The 19,717-nt window shown below is 34.9% G+C and overlaps 1 protein-coding gene across 1 annotated transcript in view; it reads right to left on the bottom strand.

The window, feature by feature from the left end:
* LOC141345335 (1-phosphatidylinositol 4,5-bisphosphate phosphodiesterase gamma-2) overlaps positions 1 to 19,717 on the bottom strand; it is a 48,290-nt gene that overhangs the window by 1,240 nt on the left and 27,333 nt on the right. The window contains exons 5-31 of the mRNA XM_073850197.1: positions 15,023 to 15,070; positions 14,849 to 14,933; positions 14,611 to 14,694; positions 14,421 to 14,464; positions 14,158 to 14,230; positions 13,725 to 13,826; positions 13,527 to 13,645; positions 13,361 to 13,446; positions 13,137 to 13,254; positions 12,881 to 13,049; positions 12,715 to 12,750; positions 10,536 to 10,616; positions 10,303 to 10,374; positions 10,138 to 10,218; positions 9,856 to 10,034; positions 9,503 to 9,709; positions 8,441 to 8,560; positions 8,172 to 8,352; positions 8,022 to 8,060; positions 7,195 to 7,261; positions 6,901 to 7,058; positions 6,667 to 6,757; positions 6,248 to 6,469; positions 3,506 to 3,630; positions 2,887 to 2,995; positions 2,643 to 2,813; positions 820 to 902 (exon numbers count right to left, since the gene is read on the bottom strand). Of these exons, the coding sequence (XP_073706298.1) occupies positions 820 to 902; positions 2,643 to 2,813; positions 2,887 to 2,995; positions 3,506 to 3,630; positions 6,248 to 6,469; positions 6,667 to 6,757; positions 6,901 to 7,058; positions 7,195 to 7,261; positions 8,022 to 8,060; positions 8,172 to 8,352; positions 8,441 to 8,560; positions 9,503 to 9,709; positions 9,856 to 10,034; positions 10,138 to 10,218; positions 10,303 to 10,374; positions 10,536 to 10,616; positions 12,715 to 12,750; positions 12,881 to 13,049; positions 13,137 to 13,254; positions 13,361 to 13,446; positions 13,527 to 13,645; positions 13,725 to 13,826; positions 14,158 to 14,230; positions 14,421 to 14,464; positions 14,611 to 14,694; positions 14,849 to 14,933; positions 15,023 to 15,070 (2,950 nt within the window). The remainder of the gene's footprint in view (positions 1 to 819; positions 903 to 2,642; positions 2,814 to 2,886; positions 2,996 to 3,505; positions 3,631 to 6,247; positions 6,470 to 6,666; positions 6,758 to 6,900; positions 7,059 to 7,194; positions 7,262 to 8,021; positions 8,061 to 8,171; positions 8,353 to 8,440; positions 8,561 to 9,502; positions 9,710 to 9,855; positions 10,035 to 10,137; positions 10,219 to 10,302; positions 10,375 to 10,535; positions 10,617 to 12,714; positions 12,751 to 12,880; positions 13,050 to 13,136; positions 13,255 to 13,360; positions 13,447 to 13,526; positions 13,646 to 13,724; positions 13,827 to 14,157; positions 14,231 to 14,420; positions 14,465 to 14,610; positions 14,695 to 14,848; positions 14,934 to 15,022; positions 15,071 to 19,717) is intronic.

Genomic DNA, 19,717 nt, shown 5'->3' on the forward strand with positions numbered 1-19,717 from the left:
GCCCTTCTCCATCAATTGCTCAGTTTGGCCAGTAGGCCAGCTCTAGGAAGAGTGATGGTTGTTTCACTTCTTCCACCATTAAGGGGAACAGAGACATGCTTCTTTGAACCTTCAATGAAGGAGAATTATTCTCTAAACTCTTCCCCAGATGTGTGGCTTGATGCAGTCCTGTCTTTGAGCTTTACAGGCAGTTTTTTTTTAACCTCAGGGCTTGGTTTTTGCTTTGATATGCATTTTCAGCTGTTAGACCTTTTAAGAAGATGTGCCTTTCTAAATCATACCCATTCAATTGAATTTACCACAGGTTAATAAATCAACTCGGAAATGTAGTAACATCTACAAGCAATGTAAATGCTCTTGAGATAAATTTCAACTGTCCCAGATAAGAGTATGAATACTTATGCAATGGAATCATGTAGGTTTCGAACTTTTAATACAGTTGCAAAAAAAACTGATGCGGACTGAATGTGGAAAAAAAGTGATTAAAGCAGTTTAACATAAGGCAGCAACATGACATAAAATGTGAAAAAAAATTATGTGAATTATGGTGATGTCAAATGGACTATTTTAACAATGTCCTTACTACTTTTTTTTGGGGGGGGGGGGGTTAGAATAGAAAGCTCTCGGATATCATCCAAAATATCTTACTTTGTGTTCCGAGAATGAACGAAGGTTTTACAGGTTTAGAATGACATGACGCTGAGTAATTAATGACAGAATTTTCAGTTTTGGGTGAACTAACCATTTAACTATAACACATTGACACTGTTGTGAATGATTGCGTAAAAATGAAATATGTCAGTTTGTGACTTTCCTCACCTCCAAATGTTGTACATGCACCAGAAGAGAAGAAAGTTCCAGGTTTTCACTAAATCTGTTCTTCAGGGGGACAGAACAACACCCTATAAAAAGAAAACATGACCAGAAGAGCAATGCAACAGCTCAAAAAACTTTTTAGATTTTAATGCAGAGGCACTTTTTTTTTTTGAGCAGTATTTTGAAAGAAAGGCAATAAAACATGCTCCAATTCTGGGGTTTGTGATGGAACTGCAGGAACTTAGGGGTTTGATGAAAAGCTAATTAATTAAAATCATAAAAATATAAACATTTAAATAATACACGTTGACAAAACACTAATATATATATATATATATATTTTTTTTTTGTCTTGTACATATTAACTGACATTAATTAAATTCTATTAATATTTTAAAATTTCAGAGAATACTTACATCACATGTAGACAAAAATATATTAACTGTAGCCATTAATTAAGAATTTGTTTCCTCGTTTTAGTTCAATCATAGCCAATATTTACTTTATTACCTAATTTTGGCCATGAATTAAAGGTATAGCTCACCCAAAAAGGACATTTTCGCCATTAATTACTCACTCTCATATCGTTCCAAACCAGTAAGACCTTTGTTCATCTTCACAACACAAATTAAGATATTTTTGATGAAATCTGAGAGCTTTCTGACCCTGCATAGACAGCAATGCAACTACCACATTTAAGGCCCAGAAAGGTAGTAAGGACATTGTTAAAATAGTCTTATGTGACATCAGTGGTTCAACCATAAGCTACAAGAATACTTTTTGTCTGCAAACAACAAAAATAATGATTTTATTTATATGTCATGGTACATGTGTTGAAGACTATCACAGAAGAGAAAAAATTGTTGAATAGAGTTATTTTCATTTTCTTTTTGCACAAAAAGTATTCTCGTAGCTTCAGACAAGAAAAGGGTTGAACCGCCGTCGAATGGACTATTTTAACAATGTCCTTACTACCTTTCTGGGCCTTAAATCTGTCAGTTATGTTGCTGCCAATGCAGGATTTTCATTTTTGGGATATCCCTTTAAAAATGCTTTACCATGACTTAATTACTTCCCTTGTTTTAGTAAACCATGTCAGTGTTGTAGTATATCATTCCCTTATTTTGATTTAATGAAAATAAGGGAATGAATTTGTACAACATGGCGTGGCATATTACATATTTGCTACCTGCCCTCATGACAAAAATGTACTTTTCACAAGACACAAAATATGTACCACCATGTACATTTTGTGACATATTCGATGTAAAATGTCCACTGAGTGGTGCTAAAAGAGCCAGTTTTCATTGGAACAGATGAACACGCAAATTGTTTGTTTTATGTGACATTGGTTTTGTACGTTTGTGCATAGTTCTGACTTAAACCATCTGCACTACACCTAAACCTACTCGATAGTGTATGAACCAAAGCAAATGTGATGTAAAAAAACAATCGCAAGCATGCCGCTTTAGCTTTTTTTCAATCGCTACTCTTGAGCTCTTTCATCGTGAGTCGTTTTTCACAAAATATGCACCCAAGGATTCCACATCCTATACTCCAATTTCGTGCCAGCTGAGCTACTGAGCAAACTTGTTACGTCTGAAAAAGAGAAACACATGGAGCTGTAATCATAACTGTGTATGAAAATGATTACAAGTGCTTGCCGTTTTACCGCCTCTAGTGTTTATTTCTGTTGGAAACTGTAGTGAAATGTACTTATTGGTACGTATTTTGTATCTTGCTAAAGAGATCCCACAGGTACGTTTTCGTCATGTGATCAGGTTGCATATTTTGGGGCTCATACTGTATATGTTGGATGGATTTACCTGTGCGAATACCTCTAATAGGAAAAGTGGCCTGTGCAAGAAATTTAGCATCAGAGAATGTGTCCTCCTCAAAAACCACAAAGCGCAGGAAGGCCAGGTCTGGCTCGTCTACTTTAAAGCATTTGGGTGCATTCATTGGGCCCAGCCACACTGGATTCAGTCCGTTGTCCTCTGCAAAGAAACCAACATTTAGCACTACTGTAATCTAAACTGTAATTCTGTAATTCTCTTCCCATTTCCTTACTGAAGAGAGAAGTCTTGAAACTGTAGTCGTCTGTGTATGGCCACAGCTCAACCTGTACAAAAGGACTGATAATGTGGTCTGGATTGGGCAAATGCCTGGCTGCCATCACCTGCAGGAAACCCAAGAAAATGATCAATAGTTTTGACAAAATTGTACAACACAAATATGGCTAATGATCATATGAAATGGCATTCAAAACATGTAAAACCTTTAAAGAGAGTCAGAAAGCTCTCAGATTTCCTTAAGCATATCTTAATTTGTGTTGTGAAGATGAATGATGGTCTTACAGGTTTGGAACGACATGAGGGTGAGTAATTAATGACAGAGTAATTAATGAATTTTTAGGTGAACTATCCCTTTAAAAATGTAACTCTTTCTTCTGTGGAACACAAAAGGAAATATTTTCCACATAATGAAAGTAAATGAGGACTGTCAGGCAACAAAATTATAATTTCTATAGTTTAGTCGACGATTGCACAAGTCATACAGGTTTGGCATGACAAAGTGAGCAAATGACATCAATCATTCTATTACTTTAATTACTATTGCATTCCTATTACTGTAACATTCTAGAACTCAATACAATGTTGAACTGAAAAAAAAAATAGGAGTTACCTACTCTGATTATGATGGTTTGTTTAGCAGGTTTCTTCTTGGTTGGATTTCGCATCCATTCTGGTTTAAGCACGTAGCCCGAGCCTCCATTCATACTGAAGAGAGCAGTGTTCAGCTGCATGAATTTATCTGAAGAGAGAGGCCGCTGGGGTTTAGATTTATTAGACACATTTATTGGAGAGCAGTTCTGAAGTTTTAACAATCATGCAATAGGGACGCTGCAGCAGACATTAGTGTAAACTCTTCTTCTAAGGTCAAGTACAGTCACGGTGGAGCAATAGTTTTAAGAGAGGCTTGCTGAGAAAATTAGTCAAAGTCAAGATGTTTATAGCTAACTTACGTAAATAATGAATAAAAATAATAGCACTCTCTACTCTTGAGGGTATTTATACTCCATGTGCTTTTCCGATTGGATAGCTATCTGGTCATTAAAGGAAAAGTACATACACAAAATGAAAATTTGCTAAAAATGTACTCACCCTCAGGTCATGCATTGCTAAATGTTTATCTGTTCAGATGATAACGCAAACTCAACTTTATTTTGGATTAAATGTTCATTAAACGCATAAGTAACACATTCATTTTTTTCAGGCCTGATACGTAACATTTATTCCTTCCAAACCATAACTACATATAAAAACATAAAATAACATAGCCATTTATCGCCCCCTTGAGGAGGTTTTACTACAACACCAATGCGCCTTACACTAGCGTTTGGGCATTACATTTTATTATGTAATTATTATTCATTATACAATTATTCAACAAGCACACTCATCAAAAGTGACAGTAAAGATATTCGTAATGTTACAAAATATTTATGTTTCAAATAGTTCATCATGTAAATGCTAGTCATCAAATAATCCTTAAGTGTTTACACAAACATATTAATCATCGTAATTGTTTGTAATAATAATCGTAAAATGTGTTATTAACTATCCAACCAAATTTGAATTATAAAAAAAACGCCAATCAAAATGTGCCATCAATCGGCCATTTTGGCAGCACTGAACATAAACAATGGCACTGAACTGAACAAAACTTGCATATGTTGCTGTTTATTGCTGCGGAAAAAGGTCAATTATTGTCATGTTTTGGGCTGTACTAAATGGTCAGACCAGGAAAAGCATTTTGAGTAGCCTATAGACTGCCAAAAGTTATTACAAATCAAGGAGGAGAGTGCAAAAAACTGTCTGAGGAACAAAAGGCATTGTGGTTGGCCAAACTGAACCAGGATTTCCAGGACAAGAATTCTGACAACATTCATGTTTTTTCTTATTTCCAGTTAGGTAGGTGAAATATTAGGCTAATATCCTAATTAATACTGCTTTTGTGTGTCTTTACCACCTATTAACTTTAGTTTGTCAAACTTTTGTGCCCTTTCCTGCAAGTCCTTCTCTATTTGATTTAGCAGCTTCCACACATTTTTTCTGTGGTTTACACAGCATAAATTAGCAGGACAACGTATTCAGTAGTACATGTATCTGTAACTGTTTTAAAATGTAAAAGTTATTTTAAATTATAATAATATATGACAATATTAGTTTTTAATGTGTTTTTGATCAAATAAACACAGCCTTGGAGAGCTTAAAATCTGTGTAAAGCAATATTAAATATGTGTGAGTTTGTCACACCAAAGAAAAATATTATTACCCACCCAGCCAAATCTGAATGATAAAAAAATGCCATGTACATTAAAAAAAGACTTGAAATAAATCTTGAAAAAATAAGCGCCTTCTCTGCTCTCAAACGTTGGGGGCGTGTCCTCGGTGGCGTTAAAACCACGCCCACTCGCGGGAGAGCTCCCGCCTCTCTCAGCAGTCAAATACAAATACATTTCAATAAGGAGACCGTCCGAGCTGTTTTGTAAACTATCGCAACCAGGTAATATGCATTTACACGACCAAGTCTAGCTATCTAGCAAATTGTAGGCTGTAGTAACTAAAGGTAATGACAGTAACAGAGTGGGCGAATCACTGATGCTAATTCCCTCTGGTTAATGCTAAAACTGTTTAACGGTCTAACTCCAGAATTCAGTACTACAGTGCCTTGCGAAAGTATTCACACTCCTTCATTTTTTTCACGTTTTGTTATGTTGCAGCCTTGTTACATTTTTTTCCCATATCAATCTACACTCCATACATTATAATGACGAAGCAAAAAAACAAATTTGTGACAACTTTGCAGATTTATTAAAAATAAAACACTCAGATAAGTGCATTCCATAAGTATTCATACCCTTAACTCAGTATAGTTGAAGCACCTTTACAGCCTCAAGTCTTTTTGGTATGATGCGACAAGCTTTGCACATCACAATTGGCAATTATAAGCCGTTCTTTGCCTCACCACTTCACCTCTTAAGATTTCTCCAGAAATGTTTGCCCAGTCTGAGGTTCTGAATGCTCTGGACTAGGCTATCTCAATATTTTGGTGCATCACGCTTTTTTTCTACTCTGACAAGTCCTTCAGTCTCTTCTGCTAAATACTTACGCAATGGAATAATTTCAGTTTTTGATTTCTAATAAATGTGCAAAGTTGTTAGAAACCCGTTTTGTGCTTTGTCATTATGACTGTAGATTGATGTGAAAAAAAGTTATTTAAAGCAGTTTAACATAAGGCTGCAACATAACACATTGAAAAAATGAAGGGGTATGAATACTTTTGCATTACATTTCTAACATTTATATTGTGTTTGAACTGCTTTTACACAGACTTTAAGATACTTCTTTTCTCTTCTTTCACTTACCAGCAGTTTGGAAGTTGAGAGCCACCATTTGGCAGCCTAGTTTCCATGAAGGACAAGGGTCAAAGTTAGAGGAATCGACTCGCCCACTCCAGGGATACACACGGGTCAGTGCTTTGCGGTTGTACTCCACAATGCTGTCTGACTTTTCCACAGCAGTTTCATTCTCTTCTTTTGGGACCATGTTATCCGGAATGGAACGGACCTCTTTGTAGTTGTAATTTTCTGAGAGGTCAAAACAGGGCAGAATGGAATAATAAATGAAATGAAATGTCCGGTTCACTTACCTCAAAACATTTCTGGAATGTTTTGAATGTTTTGAACGTGGCCTAAATTGTTTCGCTTAATGTTGATGTGTATGATAAAGTACAGCCGCTTTTCATTTTTCGTTTCGCTTGTGTAATTTTCTGTAAATTACATACCAAAATTCTTTTTCTTGATAGACTGGCAGTATACCACCAGGTCTGACATCTCAACAGCTATTTTGGTTTTGGACTCCATTTCTGCTATTCTCTATTTCGAGAAGTAAGGGAGATATCAGTGCATAGTATACATATTAATTGAACATAAAGAAATAAATACTAAAAGATACATTTGATAATCAAGCACAATTACAGATATTGAATGATAGTGTGGCATGAAAGAGAGAAACAAACCGCTTTCTCCAAACTCTGCTCATTTTGAATAATGTTCACAATAACTTGGTACCATTCGTCCACCTTCTCCACGATATCACATGTAAACTCAGTTAGCCCCAAATTCTCCCTATTTAATAGGGTCACCACGAGGGGTCTGGCATGTTTGGCTTTGCATGCTGAGGGGAACCCATTAAAATCAACAAGGAAGAGAGTATTAAAGTCATATTTTGTTAACCAATTTTATATAGAAGTCACAGCCTATTCTTTATGTCTATGCGTAGAAAAACATATTCACAGAGGCACAAATCTTACCAACAGTACACTTTGAGATGTCCACCACACCTTTACACTGGTCACCTAAAGGATTGTCTTTAGCAACCTAGAAAAAAGTGTGTGTATATATATATATATATATATATATATATATATATATATATATATATATATATATATATATATATATATATATAAGAATACATTGTATGGGTCAAAATAATCAATTTTTCTTTTATGCCAGAAATTATTAGGATATTAAGTAAAGATCATGTTCCATGAAGATTTTTTGTAAATTTCGTTTCATAAATATATAAAAACTTAATTTTTGATTAGTAATAGCATAGATAAGAACATCCATTAGACAATTTTCTGACTTCTAATAAAATAATTAGTTGTAAAAAATGTGCAAAATTTATTGCAAAAATGGCTGAGAAAAGATGCCATGTGGTGTGATATTTTGCGATTCAACACAATGCAATTCATATGTTTTAAGGGTGTTTTAAAATGTAGAATATTATAAACTTACACTCTAAAAATGCTAGGTTAAATACAACTAAGTGTTGGATGAAATATGGACAAACCCAGTGACTGGATTGTTTTGACCCAGCGGTTAGTTTAAATGTTTAACCAAACCTTCTGGGTAGTTTTATTTAACTCAATTTTGGGTTCATTTTAAGCGAGTGATATAGTAAATTTTAAGCAAAAAAAGTTCAGTTAAACATTTAATCCAACCGCTGTCAAAACAACCCAGCCACTAGGTTTGTCTATATTTAACCCAGCATTTCATAGAGTATACATTAAGTTTCCCAATACTTTTAGGACAATTGTATGTGTGAAACAAATATTTGCCCCGTCATGCCTACCTCGCTGTACTGTTCACTATCACATGATGAGAGATCCACCTGCAAAGACAAAATGATAAACAACTACAGTTTGTTGATATTCACAAGTGATGAATCTCTTTTAGGCTCTGTGCGAATTTGTTTCTCTTATCTATTCTCTTTTTTTCTCACCATACAGAAGCGCTCCACTAACACTGGCGTTACAGGGTAGCGTAGTTTAGTCTTGCCGTAGAAAAGCTGATCACGAAAACAGCTAACCAGGTCCTCAAGTCTAACAAACTCGTATGCGTCTGCCAACACATACTTGCTGTTGTATTGGTGAATCTGATAATGTTCAACATCCCCGTCAACTCTAAATAACAAATATACAAAAGATAATCCACACTGAAAAGAAAGGAAGCGTCTTTGAAGACAGAAATAAAATGGCAAAACTGAGGAACCTGATGGAAAGAGTAAAGGTGTCAGGTTCTTCTCTTTGTCTGATGAGGAAAGCTCCATCTCGAGGGATCCTCAGAAGATAGTCTTCTGCTTCAGCTTGTCTCAGGTTGCTGTAAAACCACCTAAATATGACAACACAAGTCTGTGTCCAGATACATTTTGTGTCTCAATGACAGAAAAATGATCTGTCATTGGAATTTGTATGTTTATGAGTGAGTGTTTTAAAGGATTAGTTCACTTCCAGAATAAAAATGTCCTTATAATTTACTCACGCCCATGCCATCCAAGATGTTCATGTGTTTATTTCTTCAGTCGAAAATAAATGATGGTTTTTGAGGAAAACATTCCAGGATTTTTCTCCATGTAGTAGACTTCAATGGGAGTCAACGGGTTGAAGGTCCAAATTGCAGCTTCACTGCAGCTTCAAAGGACTCTACACGATCCCAGCTGAGAAATAAGGGGCTTATCTAGTGAAATGGTCAGCCATTTTCAAAAAACAAAAAAAAAGTATATACTTTTTAACCACAAATGCTCGCCTTCCACTAGCTCTGAGATGCGCATTGCGCATCACGTTGGAAAACTGTTCTTCAACTGTGTACTTCGGTTCAAAAAAGTAGGGTAGAGCCAAAAACTCCATCTCATTTTCTCCTCCAACTTCAAAATTGTCCAATATTGTTTTGTTTTTTTGGCATTTGACTTTCTTCGCACATTCATTTTGTAAACATTGAGTACTGTACTTCAGCCTAGCTAGTGCAAGATGATCACATTTGTGGTAAAAAGTATATAAATAGTTTTTTTTTTTAGAAAATGACCAATTGTTTTGCTAGATAAGACCCTTATTCCTCGGCTAGGATTATGTAGAGCCCTTTGAAGCTGCATTGAAACTCCAATTTTCACCTTTAACCCATTGGCTCTCATTGAAGTCCACTAAAAATTCTGTAATGTTTCCTCAAAAACCTTCATTTCTTTTCGACTGAAGAAAGAAAGAAAGACATGAACATCTCAAGTAAATTATTCTGGAAGTTAACTAATTCTTTAATTTAAAATGTATCTTTTTTTCTTACCCCATTTGGTGGTGAGGCACAAAATTGAGCCGAGGCGGGAAACCACTGAGGCGCAGATTGAATCTATCATATTTGATCAGGTTTTGTCTGTAATACTTGATCAAAGCACACATACTAGGAAAGCGCTGCTTGCTTGTCAAGTAGAAGAACCATCGACCATATTCTGAGGAACAGAAGATTCTGTAGTGCTGAATTCTCCCGTTCGTCCTACAGAGAGCACACAAAACATTATCCACATTTTATATCTCTGTGAATATAAGATGTAAGCCTGGTTCTAAACATGTTTCCACTGCAATGTAAAATAAATAAAAAGTTGGTAATCTACGGACCAAAACATGAACAAATAATAGTACCACAGGGAGATACTGTAGATTCTGATGAACTTTTCACTTTCTCGCACCAGGAAGGTTCCATCTTTTCCATTCCTCCCTTGGCAGAAATCACGCAAGAGTGTTTCAGCGGTTATTCTACCACCAGCCAACCGTCCATGAAACCAGGGCTCTGACAGGTGTAGCTCTGAGCCGTCCTGAATCTTTCAGAAAGACGAGTTCATGAGCAAAGTGAAAGTGCATAAAACACTTCTCAAAGTGGCTCATCTTTACACGACTGGTTTTAAAAGACAATGAGTCACTTACCTCAGGACTGTCTTCCTCCCACTTCTCTTCAGAATAGTACAGCTTATTATCTGAGAGCACACAGTCATGCCTGTAAAACCTCTACATTAAAAAATATCAATTATTGTCTGACTATGAACAAGTAACAGCAAAAAAGCAGATTACATTTAAATGATTTTAAAGCACCTTATCTATTGGATCCCACATTAAAAGCTCTCCTTCCTTCTCCACTACACGGTTTTCTTTAGCCTTTGTGATCTGCTTTAAAATATGAAAAATTATTAATTGACCTCCTAAAACTTACATCCGATTCTTTAAATTTGACACTGTTGGCAAAACGATTTTAAATTCGCTAATGGAGAAAAACAGTTTGATATGGAAAAATAAAGCACAGTAAGACATATGTGTAAAACATGCACCTTCTTCCTGTAAGTGTTTCCAATTTTCTTGAAGCTGTCTAATTTTCTTTTCACAGCCGTGTTTCCCTTTTCCTCCTCCAGCTGTTCAGAGCAAATAGATTATATATGACGCATCAAAAAACTAATTCAAACATACGAATGAGGTCAGGTGTTTAAAGAATGAAAATTTACTCATCCCTCAGGCCATCCAAGATGTTAAAACTTAGCATCACAGCAAGAAATGTTGCATTACATCACTTGTTCACTAATGGATCCTCTACGGTGAATGGGTGCCGTCAGAATGAGACTTCAGACAGGTGATAAAAACATCACAGTAATCCACAGCTGCAAACAGTTCCCTCTGTCTCAAATACCTCTTTCCACAATATTGCTTTCTCCAGTAAAAAAGTTGTCTTGTCTGAATCAGAAGAGCAATATGCACAGAAGTTTTGTCTAGAAAACAAAAATAGTTCCAACACAGTTCGAAACAAATGCACCCATTCTCTGCAGAGGACCCATTGGTGAGCGAGTGATGTAATGCTATTTCTCTAAATCTGTTCTGATAAAGAAATAAACTCATTTTCATCTTGGATGGCCTCAGAATAAGTATATTTTCAGCAACTTTTCTTTTTTGGTTAACTTTTCCTTTTCAGTCAACTATTCCTTTCAGTCATACCCACATACAAATGCTTCAGTGTTTACACAAAAATAGTGTGACCAGTGTTACTTAATAAAATCTGCAACTTAATTTACATATACAGTTGAGGTAAAAAGTTTACATTCCCTTTCAGAATTTGCAAAATGTTAATTATTTTACCAAAATAAGAAAGATCATACAAAATGCATGTTATTGTTTATTTAGTACCGACCTGAATAAGATATTTCACATAAAATACATTTACATATAGTCCACAAGAGCAAATAATAGTTGAATTTATAAAAATTACCCCATTCAAAAGTTTACATCCCCTTGATTCTTAATACTGTGTTCTTACCTGAATGATCCACAGTCTTTTTTTGTTTTGTGATAGTTTTTCATGAGTCTCTTGTTTGTCCTGAACAGTTAAACTGGCCGCTGTTCTTCAGAAAAGTCCTTCAGGTTGCATAAATTCTTTGGTTTTTCAGCTTTTTTGTATATTTAAACCCTTTCCAACAATGACTGTATGATTTTGAGATCCATCTTTTCACACTGAGGGACTCATATGCAACTAGTACAGAAGGTTACAACTATTACAAACGCTCACTGATGCTTCAGAAGGAAACACACTGCATTAAGAGCCGGGGGTGAAAACTTTCGAACAGAATGGAGATGTGTACATTTTTCTTATTTTGCCTAAATATCATATTTTTTCATTTATTACTGCCCTTCAGAGGCTACAGAAAATAGTTACATGTTTCCCAGAAGACAAAATAAGTAACATTTACCCTGATCTTCAAATTCAAAAAGTTGCATACACTCTTAAAAATAAAGGTGCTTTAAAAGGTTCTTCACAGCGATGCCATGGAAGAACCATTTTTGGTTGCACAAAGAACCATACAGTCAAAGGTTCTTTAAAGAACCATCTCTTCCTTACTTTTTTATAATCTGAAGAACCTTCTTTCGCCACAAAGAACCTTTGAAAGGTTCTTCAGATGTTAAAGGTTCTTTATGGAACCATTTAGACAAAAAGGTTCTTCTATGGCATCGTGAAGCACCTTTATTTTTAAGAGTGTATGAGTCCCTCTGTTGTCTTCAGTGTGAAAAGATGTAACTCAAAATCATAGTCATTGTTGGAAAAGGTTCAAATACGCAAAAAAACAAAACAAAAAGAATTTGTGGAACCTGAAGGATTTTTCTGAGGAACAGCAGGCAGTTTAACTGTTCAGGACAAACAAGAGACTCATGAACAACTATCGCTAAACAAAACTTTTGAACAGGGTCATTTTTATAAATTCAACTATTATTTTCTCGTGTGGACTATATGTAAACATCTTTTATGTGAAATATTTTATTCAGGTCAGTACTAAATAAACAATAACATGCATTTTGTATGATTTCTTGTATTTTAGTAAAATATTAAATTAAATTTATTAAAATAATATTCAATTTGAAAAAACTAATTAGAATGGCATGTGGTCTAAACAAACATGAAATTCCCCAAAATTACTGCTTAATGGACTTAATTAACATATGATATTCAAAATAAGCATTGAGTTATACCTTAACTGTGTGATCACTCTCTTTTATTTTCTGGTGCTGTTGAAGAGAATAAATAGGGTATCATACACTGTGACATTCATTAGAGACTGAAGCAATTAGAGAATCTCTGCAGTTTTTGCTACTAAATTTGGTTCAACTACCTGAGCTGACCATTTTTTTTTCCCACCTTGATGATGATTTTGCCCTTCAGCTGGTTTGGTGAGGGTAGATCATTCGCTTCCGGTTCCAGCGGCTCAGTCAGGAGCTTGTCTTGAAAAACATCTCGTAAGATCTGAGCCATCATTTTCTGCTGCTTGATGTCACAGTGTTCTTCTATGGACAGCACCACAGGATACCTGCCAAAAGAGATGCAAATAACATTGTTGAATGTTACATTTACATTGGACGATGATAACTGAATATGTGTGTTGTTGAGGACTAACTCAGATGTTGCAAAAGCATGATCATTGATGATCTTCACCACGTCCTTAAACTTTATCTTGGAGGTCATGGTCCGTCCATGATATATGACAGGTTCATCTGGACCATTCCAGCAGTCCACTGCATTAAGCAAAAATAGAATACATAATAACATAGGACCTGATATCAAATCATATGAATTATAACCATACAATATAAAAGTAAAACTGGTATGTTGTTTACTGACACTCAATACAACGACAGCCCAGCCTCAGGCAACGCACATAAGCTTCTGTTGAAGACTCACTGCGCAGTTGATCTCCAGTCAAATATCTGTGGGGAAAAAAGCAAGCACATGAAATAACACAGGAAGCTGTATGTGTGTCAACAGCATGCAGAACAGCAGCACTGACGTGTTGTGAGAAGAGTTGATCCAGTAGTGAGACAGAGGTTTGTTCATGTCCACTGGGCAAATCTCTGAGAACTTCTCATCCCAAATCGAGTTCTCTTTGGAGAAGAGAAAACTGAGGAACTAGAAAGACAGAAACAACTGTTTTATCAATTTATTTAGTTGATTTGACATCAACTAAACAGATTTCTATAACTCGTACCTCTCCAGCAGTAAGCACTGGATTGTTGGTCTTCCTCATGGAGTCTTCGATGAAAATGTTCATCAGCTCCTGAACCTGGTTCAAATTTTTGGCCCAGGACTCCTACAAACAGAAAACAAATGTAAAGTTCATTTTTAAATTAAATATTTATGTTCAAAATTGATGATAAGACATGTTTCTTCAGCAGCAAATTATGTAATACTGAAGAGAGTAATGATGCTAAAAATTCAGCTTTGCATTACAGGAATAAATTAAATTTTAAAATATATTAAAATAGAAAACAGTCATTTTAAATGTAAATAATATTTCAGAATATTCACAAAATCAAATACATGCAGCCTTGGTGAGCATTCAATTTTTTAAAACACATTTTAAAAATGTACAGAATCCAAAATTTGATAAAACATAATATAAAATTAAGACATGGTCTTACCTTCTGTCGATATAAAAGAAAGTTTTGAAAATCATAGATGGGAACTACAGAAGATTCAGGACTATCAGTATTACTGCAGAGAAATACATGCAAAAACAAATATAGTTTTTATAGTACATTTCATGTACATCATAGTACATTATCTATTTTTTTTTTTAAAGATTACAAAAACAAAGTACAATTATCATGATATGGCTCCATTAAAAATCGAATTGAACCCAAAAATAAAGAAAGAAAGAAAGAAAGAAACAGGTTATTTTTACCTTATTATGAAAGGTGCAGGCCCCTTTTCAAACTCTTCTAGCAACTAATAACAAATAAAATTATATATTTTTAATATACTTAAGTAAATGTTCCGTTCAATACTACAAATAACATTAATATATAATGAAATTGATAAAATAACAATTAAATACAATGAAATATTAAAAAATAAATAAACTGCACACTCACCATCTTCTGATTTTCAAATATTAAAAAATTGTAGAATTTGTGAAACTGCTGGAAATCCAGGGAATCATTTTTTGCTTCCACCTCCTGAAAACGCACTTCTGTTAAATGTGTTTTTGTTTTTTTTTAACTACGCCTTAGAGAGCAGATAGTGTAAAATGCAAATCCTGGCTTCAGATAAAATCATTTGTAAAATGCATGAATGTAAATGGAGAATTCAGTGTTTCACTATTGTTTGTACCACAAATCTGTCCTCCAGAAATCGTCCACCTGGTACAGTGACGTTCATCTGTGGCAAAAGAGACTTCAGCTCTTTCATGGTGATGCTGTGAGAGACAGAAAATTAGAAATACAGACTTGAGACAAAAACTGGTTGAGACTGGTTGAAAAGAAGGCAAATGAGAAAGAGGAGAACCTGTTTTTATTTGTTTGATCAACCGAGTACATCTGCTTCCTCAGCCAACTACAGAAAATGAAACAAACATATGATTTACATTATGGTTTATAGATACACAAGATACTTAATACCACATCTATATATGATATTAAGTAAAGATCATGTTCCATGAGAATATTTAGTAAATTTCCTACCGTAAATATATCAAAACTTATCATTTTTGATTAGTAGTATGCACTGCTAAGAACTTAATTTAGACAATTTTAAAGGCGATATATAGATTTCAAATTTAAATTAAAGCTGCAAGCAGCGTTGACCGGGCCCTCGCCGTCTGGCAGTCGCCATCACGATAGCATCAGGAAAACGGTGCCCAGTTGGCACATGCATTCACAATAACCCTTTGGACTAACCCTAACTGTCTCTCCTCCTGTCTGACTCTTTCTCTTACCACCCATCCCACCTCCTTACACTCAGCCACTTACCACACAAACACACATAGAGTGCAGAGCAGAGTGAGATCAGATTTGTTTTTTAATTTTCTTTCATTCGTGGAGTTTTGTATAATTATGAAATGAACTGTGTTTAATCAGAATGAATAGTTATTTGTATGAAAAAAGTTTCAAAGAGTTAGGATGCTGCACTTTAAATATATAATAAATCATTGAAAATTGAAAATGGAAAATAAAATTCTAGGCACGCTATCTGCCTCAAAAACACAGGAAACAAATATTTGAATGTATTTTGTATTTTTATTTATTTGCCATGGCAACAGCATTTGATGCATCAGGGACGCCTTTACAGACTCTCATCGGCCGTGTTTTTACATCATTCTGATGAAGTTTGAAGAAAATCGAGTACAAATATATTGTTCGTTGTTCGTTCGTGTGTTAGTTCATTAACCAATGTTAACAAAAGAGACCCTATTTTAAATAGTTACCATGTTTTATGATCTACATCCATTTTTAAATATTATTTTAATGATCTATAAGCATCTGTGAAATAATTATAAACAAATATATTAAAAATAAATACATATTAACTTAGTTGATGTATTTGTTTCTCATTCTAATTAAGTGAACTGAGCAGTATAGTGTCATACTTATAAGATTTTTTTATTCTATCAGTGAGATTGTATATATGTATATAAATCATATAATTTTTCCTTAAAAGATTTAAAAAAGATTTTAATGCTCTTTAAGCACCTATACAAAATAATTATGTAAAAGTACACTGACAGTACAGTCTATATCAACTGATTCTATGGATTATTTTCATTCTTATACACTGAGAATGAGCTAAATAGCATTAGAGGTCAAACGATTCCTTATCTTATGAGGACCTCTAGTGTTCATCCCTGGTATTAGAGCTTTAATCTGACAAATTTATGTGACACTTTTAATGTTTTTGGGGCCTCTGAGCATGATAACATTTTGAAACTACACGTATTTCCTAAGAATTTCTTGTTCTTTATATGTAAAAAGTTTTGATGAGTTAGAATAATGCAATTTAAAGATATATGACAATAACTCTTCATCTTTTTTATTGTTACTTTCATAAATCACCACATCAACACCGTTCAAGATGTCCCAAAGCCGTTCACAATTTAACATCTTCAGTATCTTGGCATCATGTTGACAAAGTTTGGTGTGAACTGTCTGATTCTGCTATGAGTGATATGAATTTATTCACAGCTATATTTAAAAACACAGGAAACAAATGTTAAAGTTTGACATGTTGCCATGGCAACAGCATTTGATGTATCAAGGACCCCTTCACAGATTCTCATCGGCCGTGTTTTGATATTATTCTGATGAAGTTTGAAGCAAATTGAGTAAAATTAAGAGGTTGATTTAAAAGCGTTTTGCAAGCAACACACTTCCTGCTGCCAGTTGGTGGCGCTATAACTTTGACTCATAATAGTCACATCTCTGTGATCGGTATCATACGACGAACAAACTGCTTAAGTTTGGTCAAAATCAGATAAAGTGTGTCAAAATTATTAGACATTTCCTGTTTCTCATTTCTCGCCATAATTTGTCGCCCTCCCACGGCCAAACCGTTCGAGATACCAAAAATCCCCTGGCAATTTTGCATTCCCAATATCTTGAGATCATGCTGACCGAGTTTGGTGGCCATCGGTGGAAAGGTCTAGAAGGAGTATTTCAAATTCCACAGCTTGATTTTTCCAAAAATCCATATTTAAATAAAAATAGCTGACTTCCTGTTGGTCGTAGCTAATGGGTGTAAATTAGAAAGTTGTCCGGCTTGATGAGTCCAATATATGTACCGAGTTTGGTGACTGTAGGACAAAGTAACCCCCCAACTTTTGTCAAAAGGTGGCGCTATGGAGCGCCTGCTCCACGCCCATTTATGGGCTTTTATCAGTGTTTAACTGTCATTAATACAGATGTGTGTGTTGAGTTTCATGAAATTCTAAGCATTTTAAGTGGCTCAAAAACACAAAAAACTAAAGTTAAAGTTTGACACGTTGCCATGGCAACATGATAAAAGTTATGGATAACGCCCTTCACAGATTCTTATCGGTCGTGTTTTGACATTATTGGGATGAAGTTTGAAGCAAATTGAGTAAAATTAAGAGGCTGAGTTTAAAGCGTTTCAAAAACGTCACGCTTTCTGCTGCCAGTTGGTGGCGCTATAACTTTGACTCATAATAGTCACATCTCTGTGATCGGCATCAGACGATGAACAAACTGCTGAAGTTTGGTCAAAATCAGACAAAGTATGTCAAAGTTATTAGGCACTTCCTGTTTCTCATTTCTCGCCATAAATTTGTCGCCCCGTCACGGTCAAACCGTTCGAGATATCAAAAATCCCCTGGCAATTTTGCGTCCCCAATGTCTTGAGATCATGCTGACCGAGTTTGGTGGCCATCGGTGGAAAGGCCTAGTAGGAGTATTTCAAATTCCATTGCATGCACTTTTTAGACATCCCTGAATAGCCGACTTCCTGTTTGGCGAAGCACGGACTATGAGTGTGAAATTTGTTCGGCCCGATGAGGTCTATATGTGTATGAATTTTGGTGACTGTAGGTCAACCGTTGTGCGTTCCAGAGCCCTTCAAAAGTCGCAATTTTTAACGCTGTGCCATGCCCCCCCCAGGTGACCCCCCCATGTCAAAGTCTGTCCGGCCCTGATGGCCGCAGGTTCCAATGTGTGTGCAAAGTTTCAAGAGTTTTCGTGTATGTTAAGGCCCCCGAAATCCCCCAAAACATTGAAAAAAAAATAATAATAATAATAATAATTAAAGCTGCAAGCAGCGATGACCGGGCCCTCGCCGTCTGTGCAGTCGCCATCCCGATAGCATCAGGAAAACGGTGCCCAGTTGGCACATGCATTCACAGTAACCCTTTGGACTAACCCTTACTGTCTCTCCTCCTGCAGAGCAGAGTGAGATCAGATATGTTTTTTTTTTGAATGAACTGTGTTTGATCAGAATGAATAGTTATTTGTATGAAAAAAGTTTAAAAGAGTTAGGATGCTGCACTTTAAATATATAATAAATCATTGAAAATTGAAAATGGAAAATGAAATTTTAAGCACGCTATCTGCCTTAAATATCACAGGAAACAAATATTTTAATGTATTTTTTATTTTTATTTATTTGCCATGGCAACAGCATTTGATGCATCTGGGCTTTTACATTATTCTGATGAAGTTTGAAGAAAATCGAGTACAAATATATTGTTCGTTGTTTGTTCGTGTTTGTTAGTTCATTAGCCATTGTTAACAAAAGAGACCCTATTTTAAATAGTTACCATGTTTTATGGTCTACAAGCATTTTTAAATATTATTTTAATAATCTATAAGCATCTGTGAAGTAATTATAAACAAATATATTAAAAATAAATACATATTAACTTAGTTGATTTTTTGTTTGGCCTTTTTGTATTTGTTTCTCATTCTAATTAAGTGAACTGAGCATTATAGTGTCATACTTATAAGATTGTTTGTTCTACCAGTGAGAGTGTATATATATGTATTTAAATCATATAATTTTCCCTTAAAAGATAAAAAAAAGATTTTAATGCTCTTTAAGCACCTATACAAAATAATTATGTAAAAGTACACTGACAGTACAGTCTATATCAACTGATTCTATGGATTATTGTCATTCTTATACACTGACAATGAGCTAAATAGCATTAGAGGTCAAACGATTCCTTATCTTATGAGGACCTCTAGTGTTCATCCCTGGTATTAGAGCTTTAATTTGACAAATTTAAATTACACTTTTAATGTTTTTGGGGCCTCTGAGCATGATAACATTTTGAAACTACACGTATATCCTAAGGATTTCTTGTTCTTTATATGTAAAAAGTTTTGATGAGTTAGAATAATGCAATTTAAAGATAAATGAAAATATCTCTTCATCTTTTTTATTGTTACTTTCATAAATCACCACATCAACACCGTTCAAGATATCCCAAAGCCGTTCACAATATAGGGAACATTTTCCCAATATTCTGATGATGATGATAAGAACATGTAATTCATGATGATAACAAAATGTTATTATTGCTTGCTTTACGTCCACCACTTCTGCTTAAATGTCATTGTTACCTATCTGTACAATTTTTGTGTGGATATTGCTTTGCTGGTGACTCCTGTTATAAGACATCACTCTTAAGCACTACATAACTAAGAATCAATAAGGAAGACGGTGCCCAGTTGGCACATGCATTCACAGTAACCC

Source organism: Garra rufa, chromosome 11, assembly GCF_049309525.1.
Source record: "Garra rufa chromosome 11, GarRuf1.0, whole genome shotgun sequence".
NCBI lineage: Eukaryota > Metazoa > Chordata > Actinopteri > Cypriniformes > Cyprinidae > Garra > Garra rufa.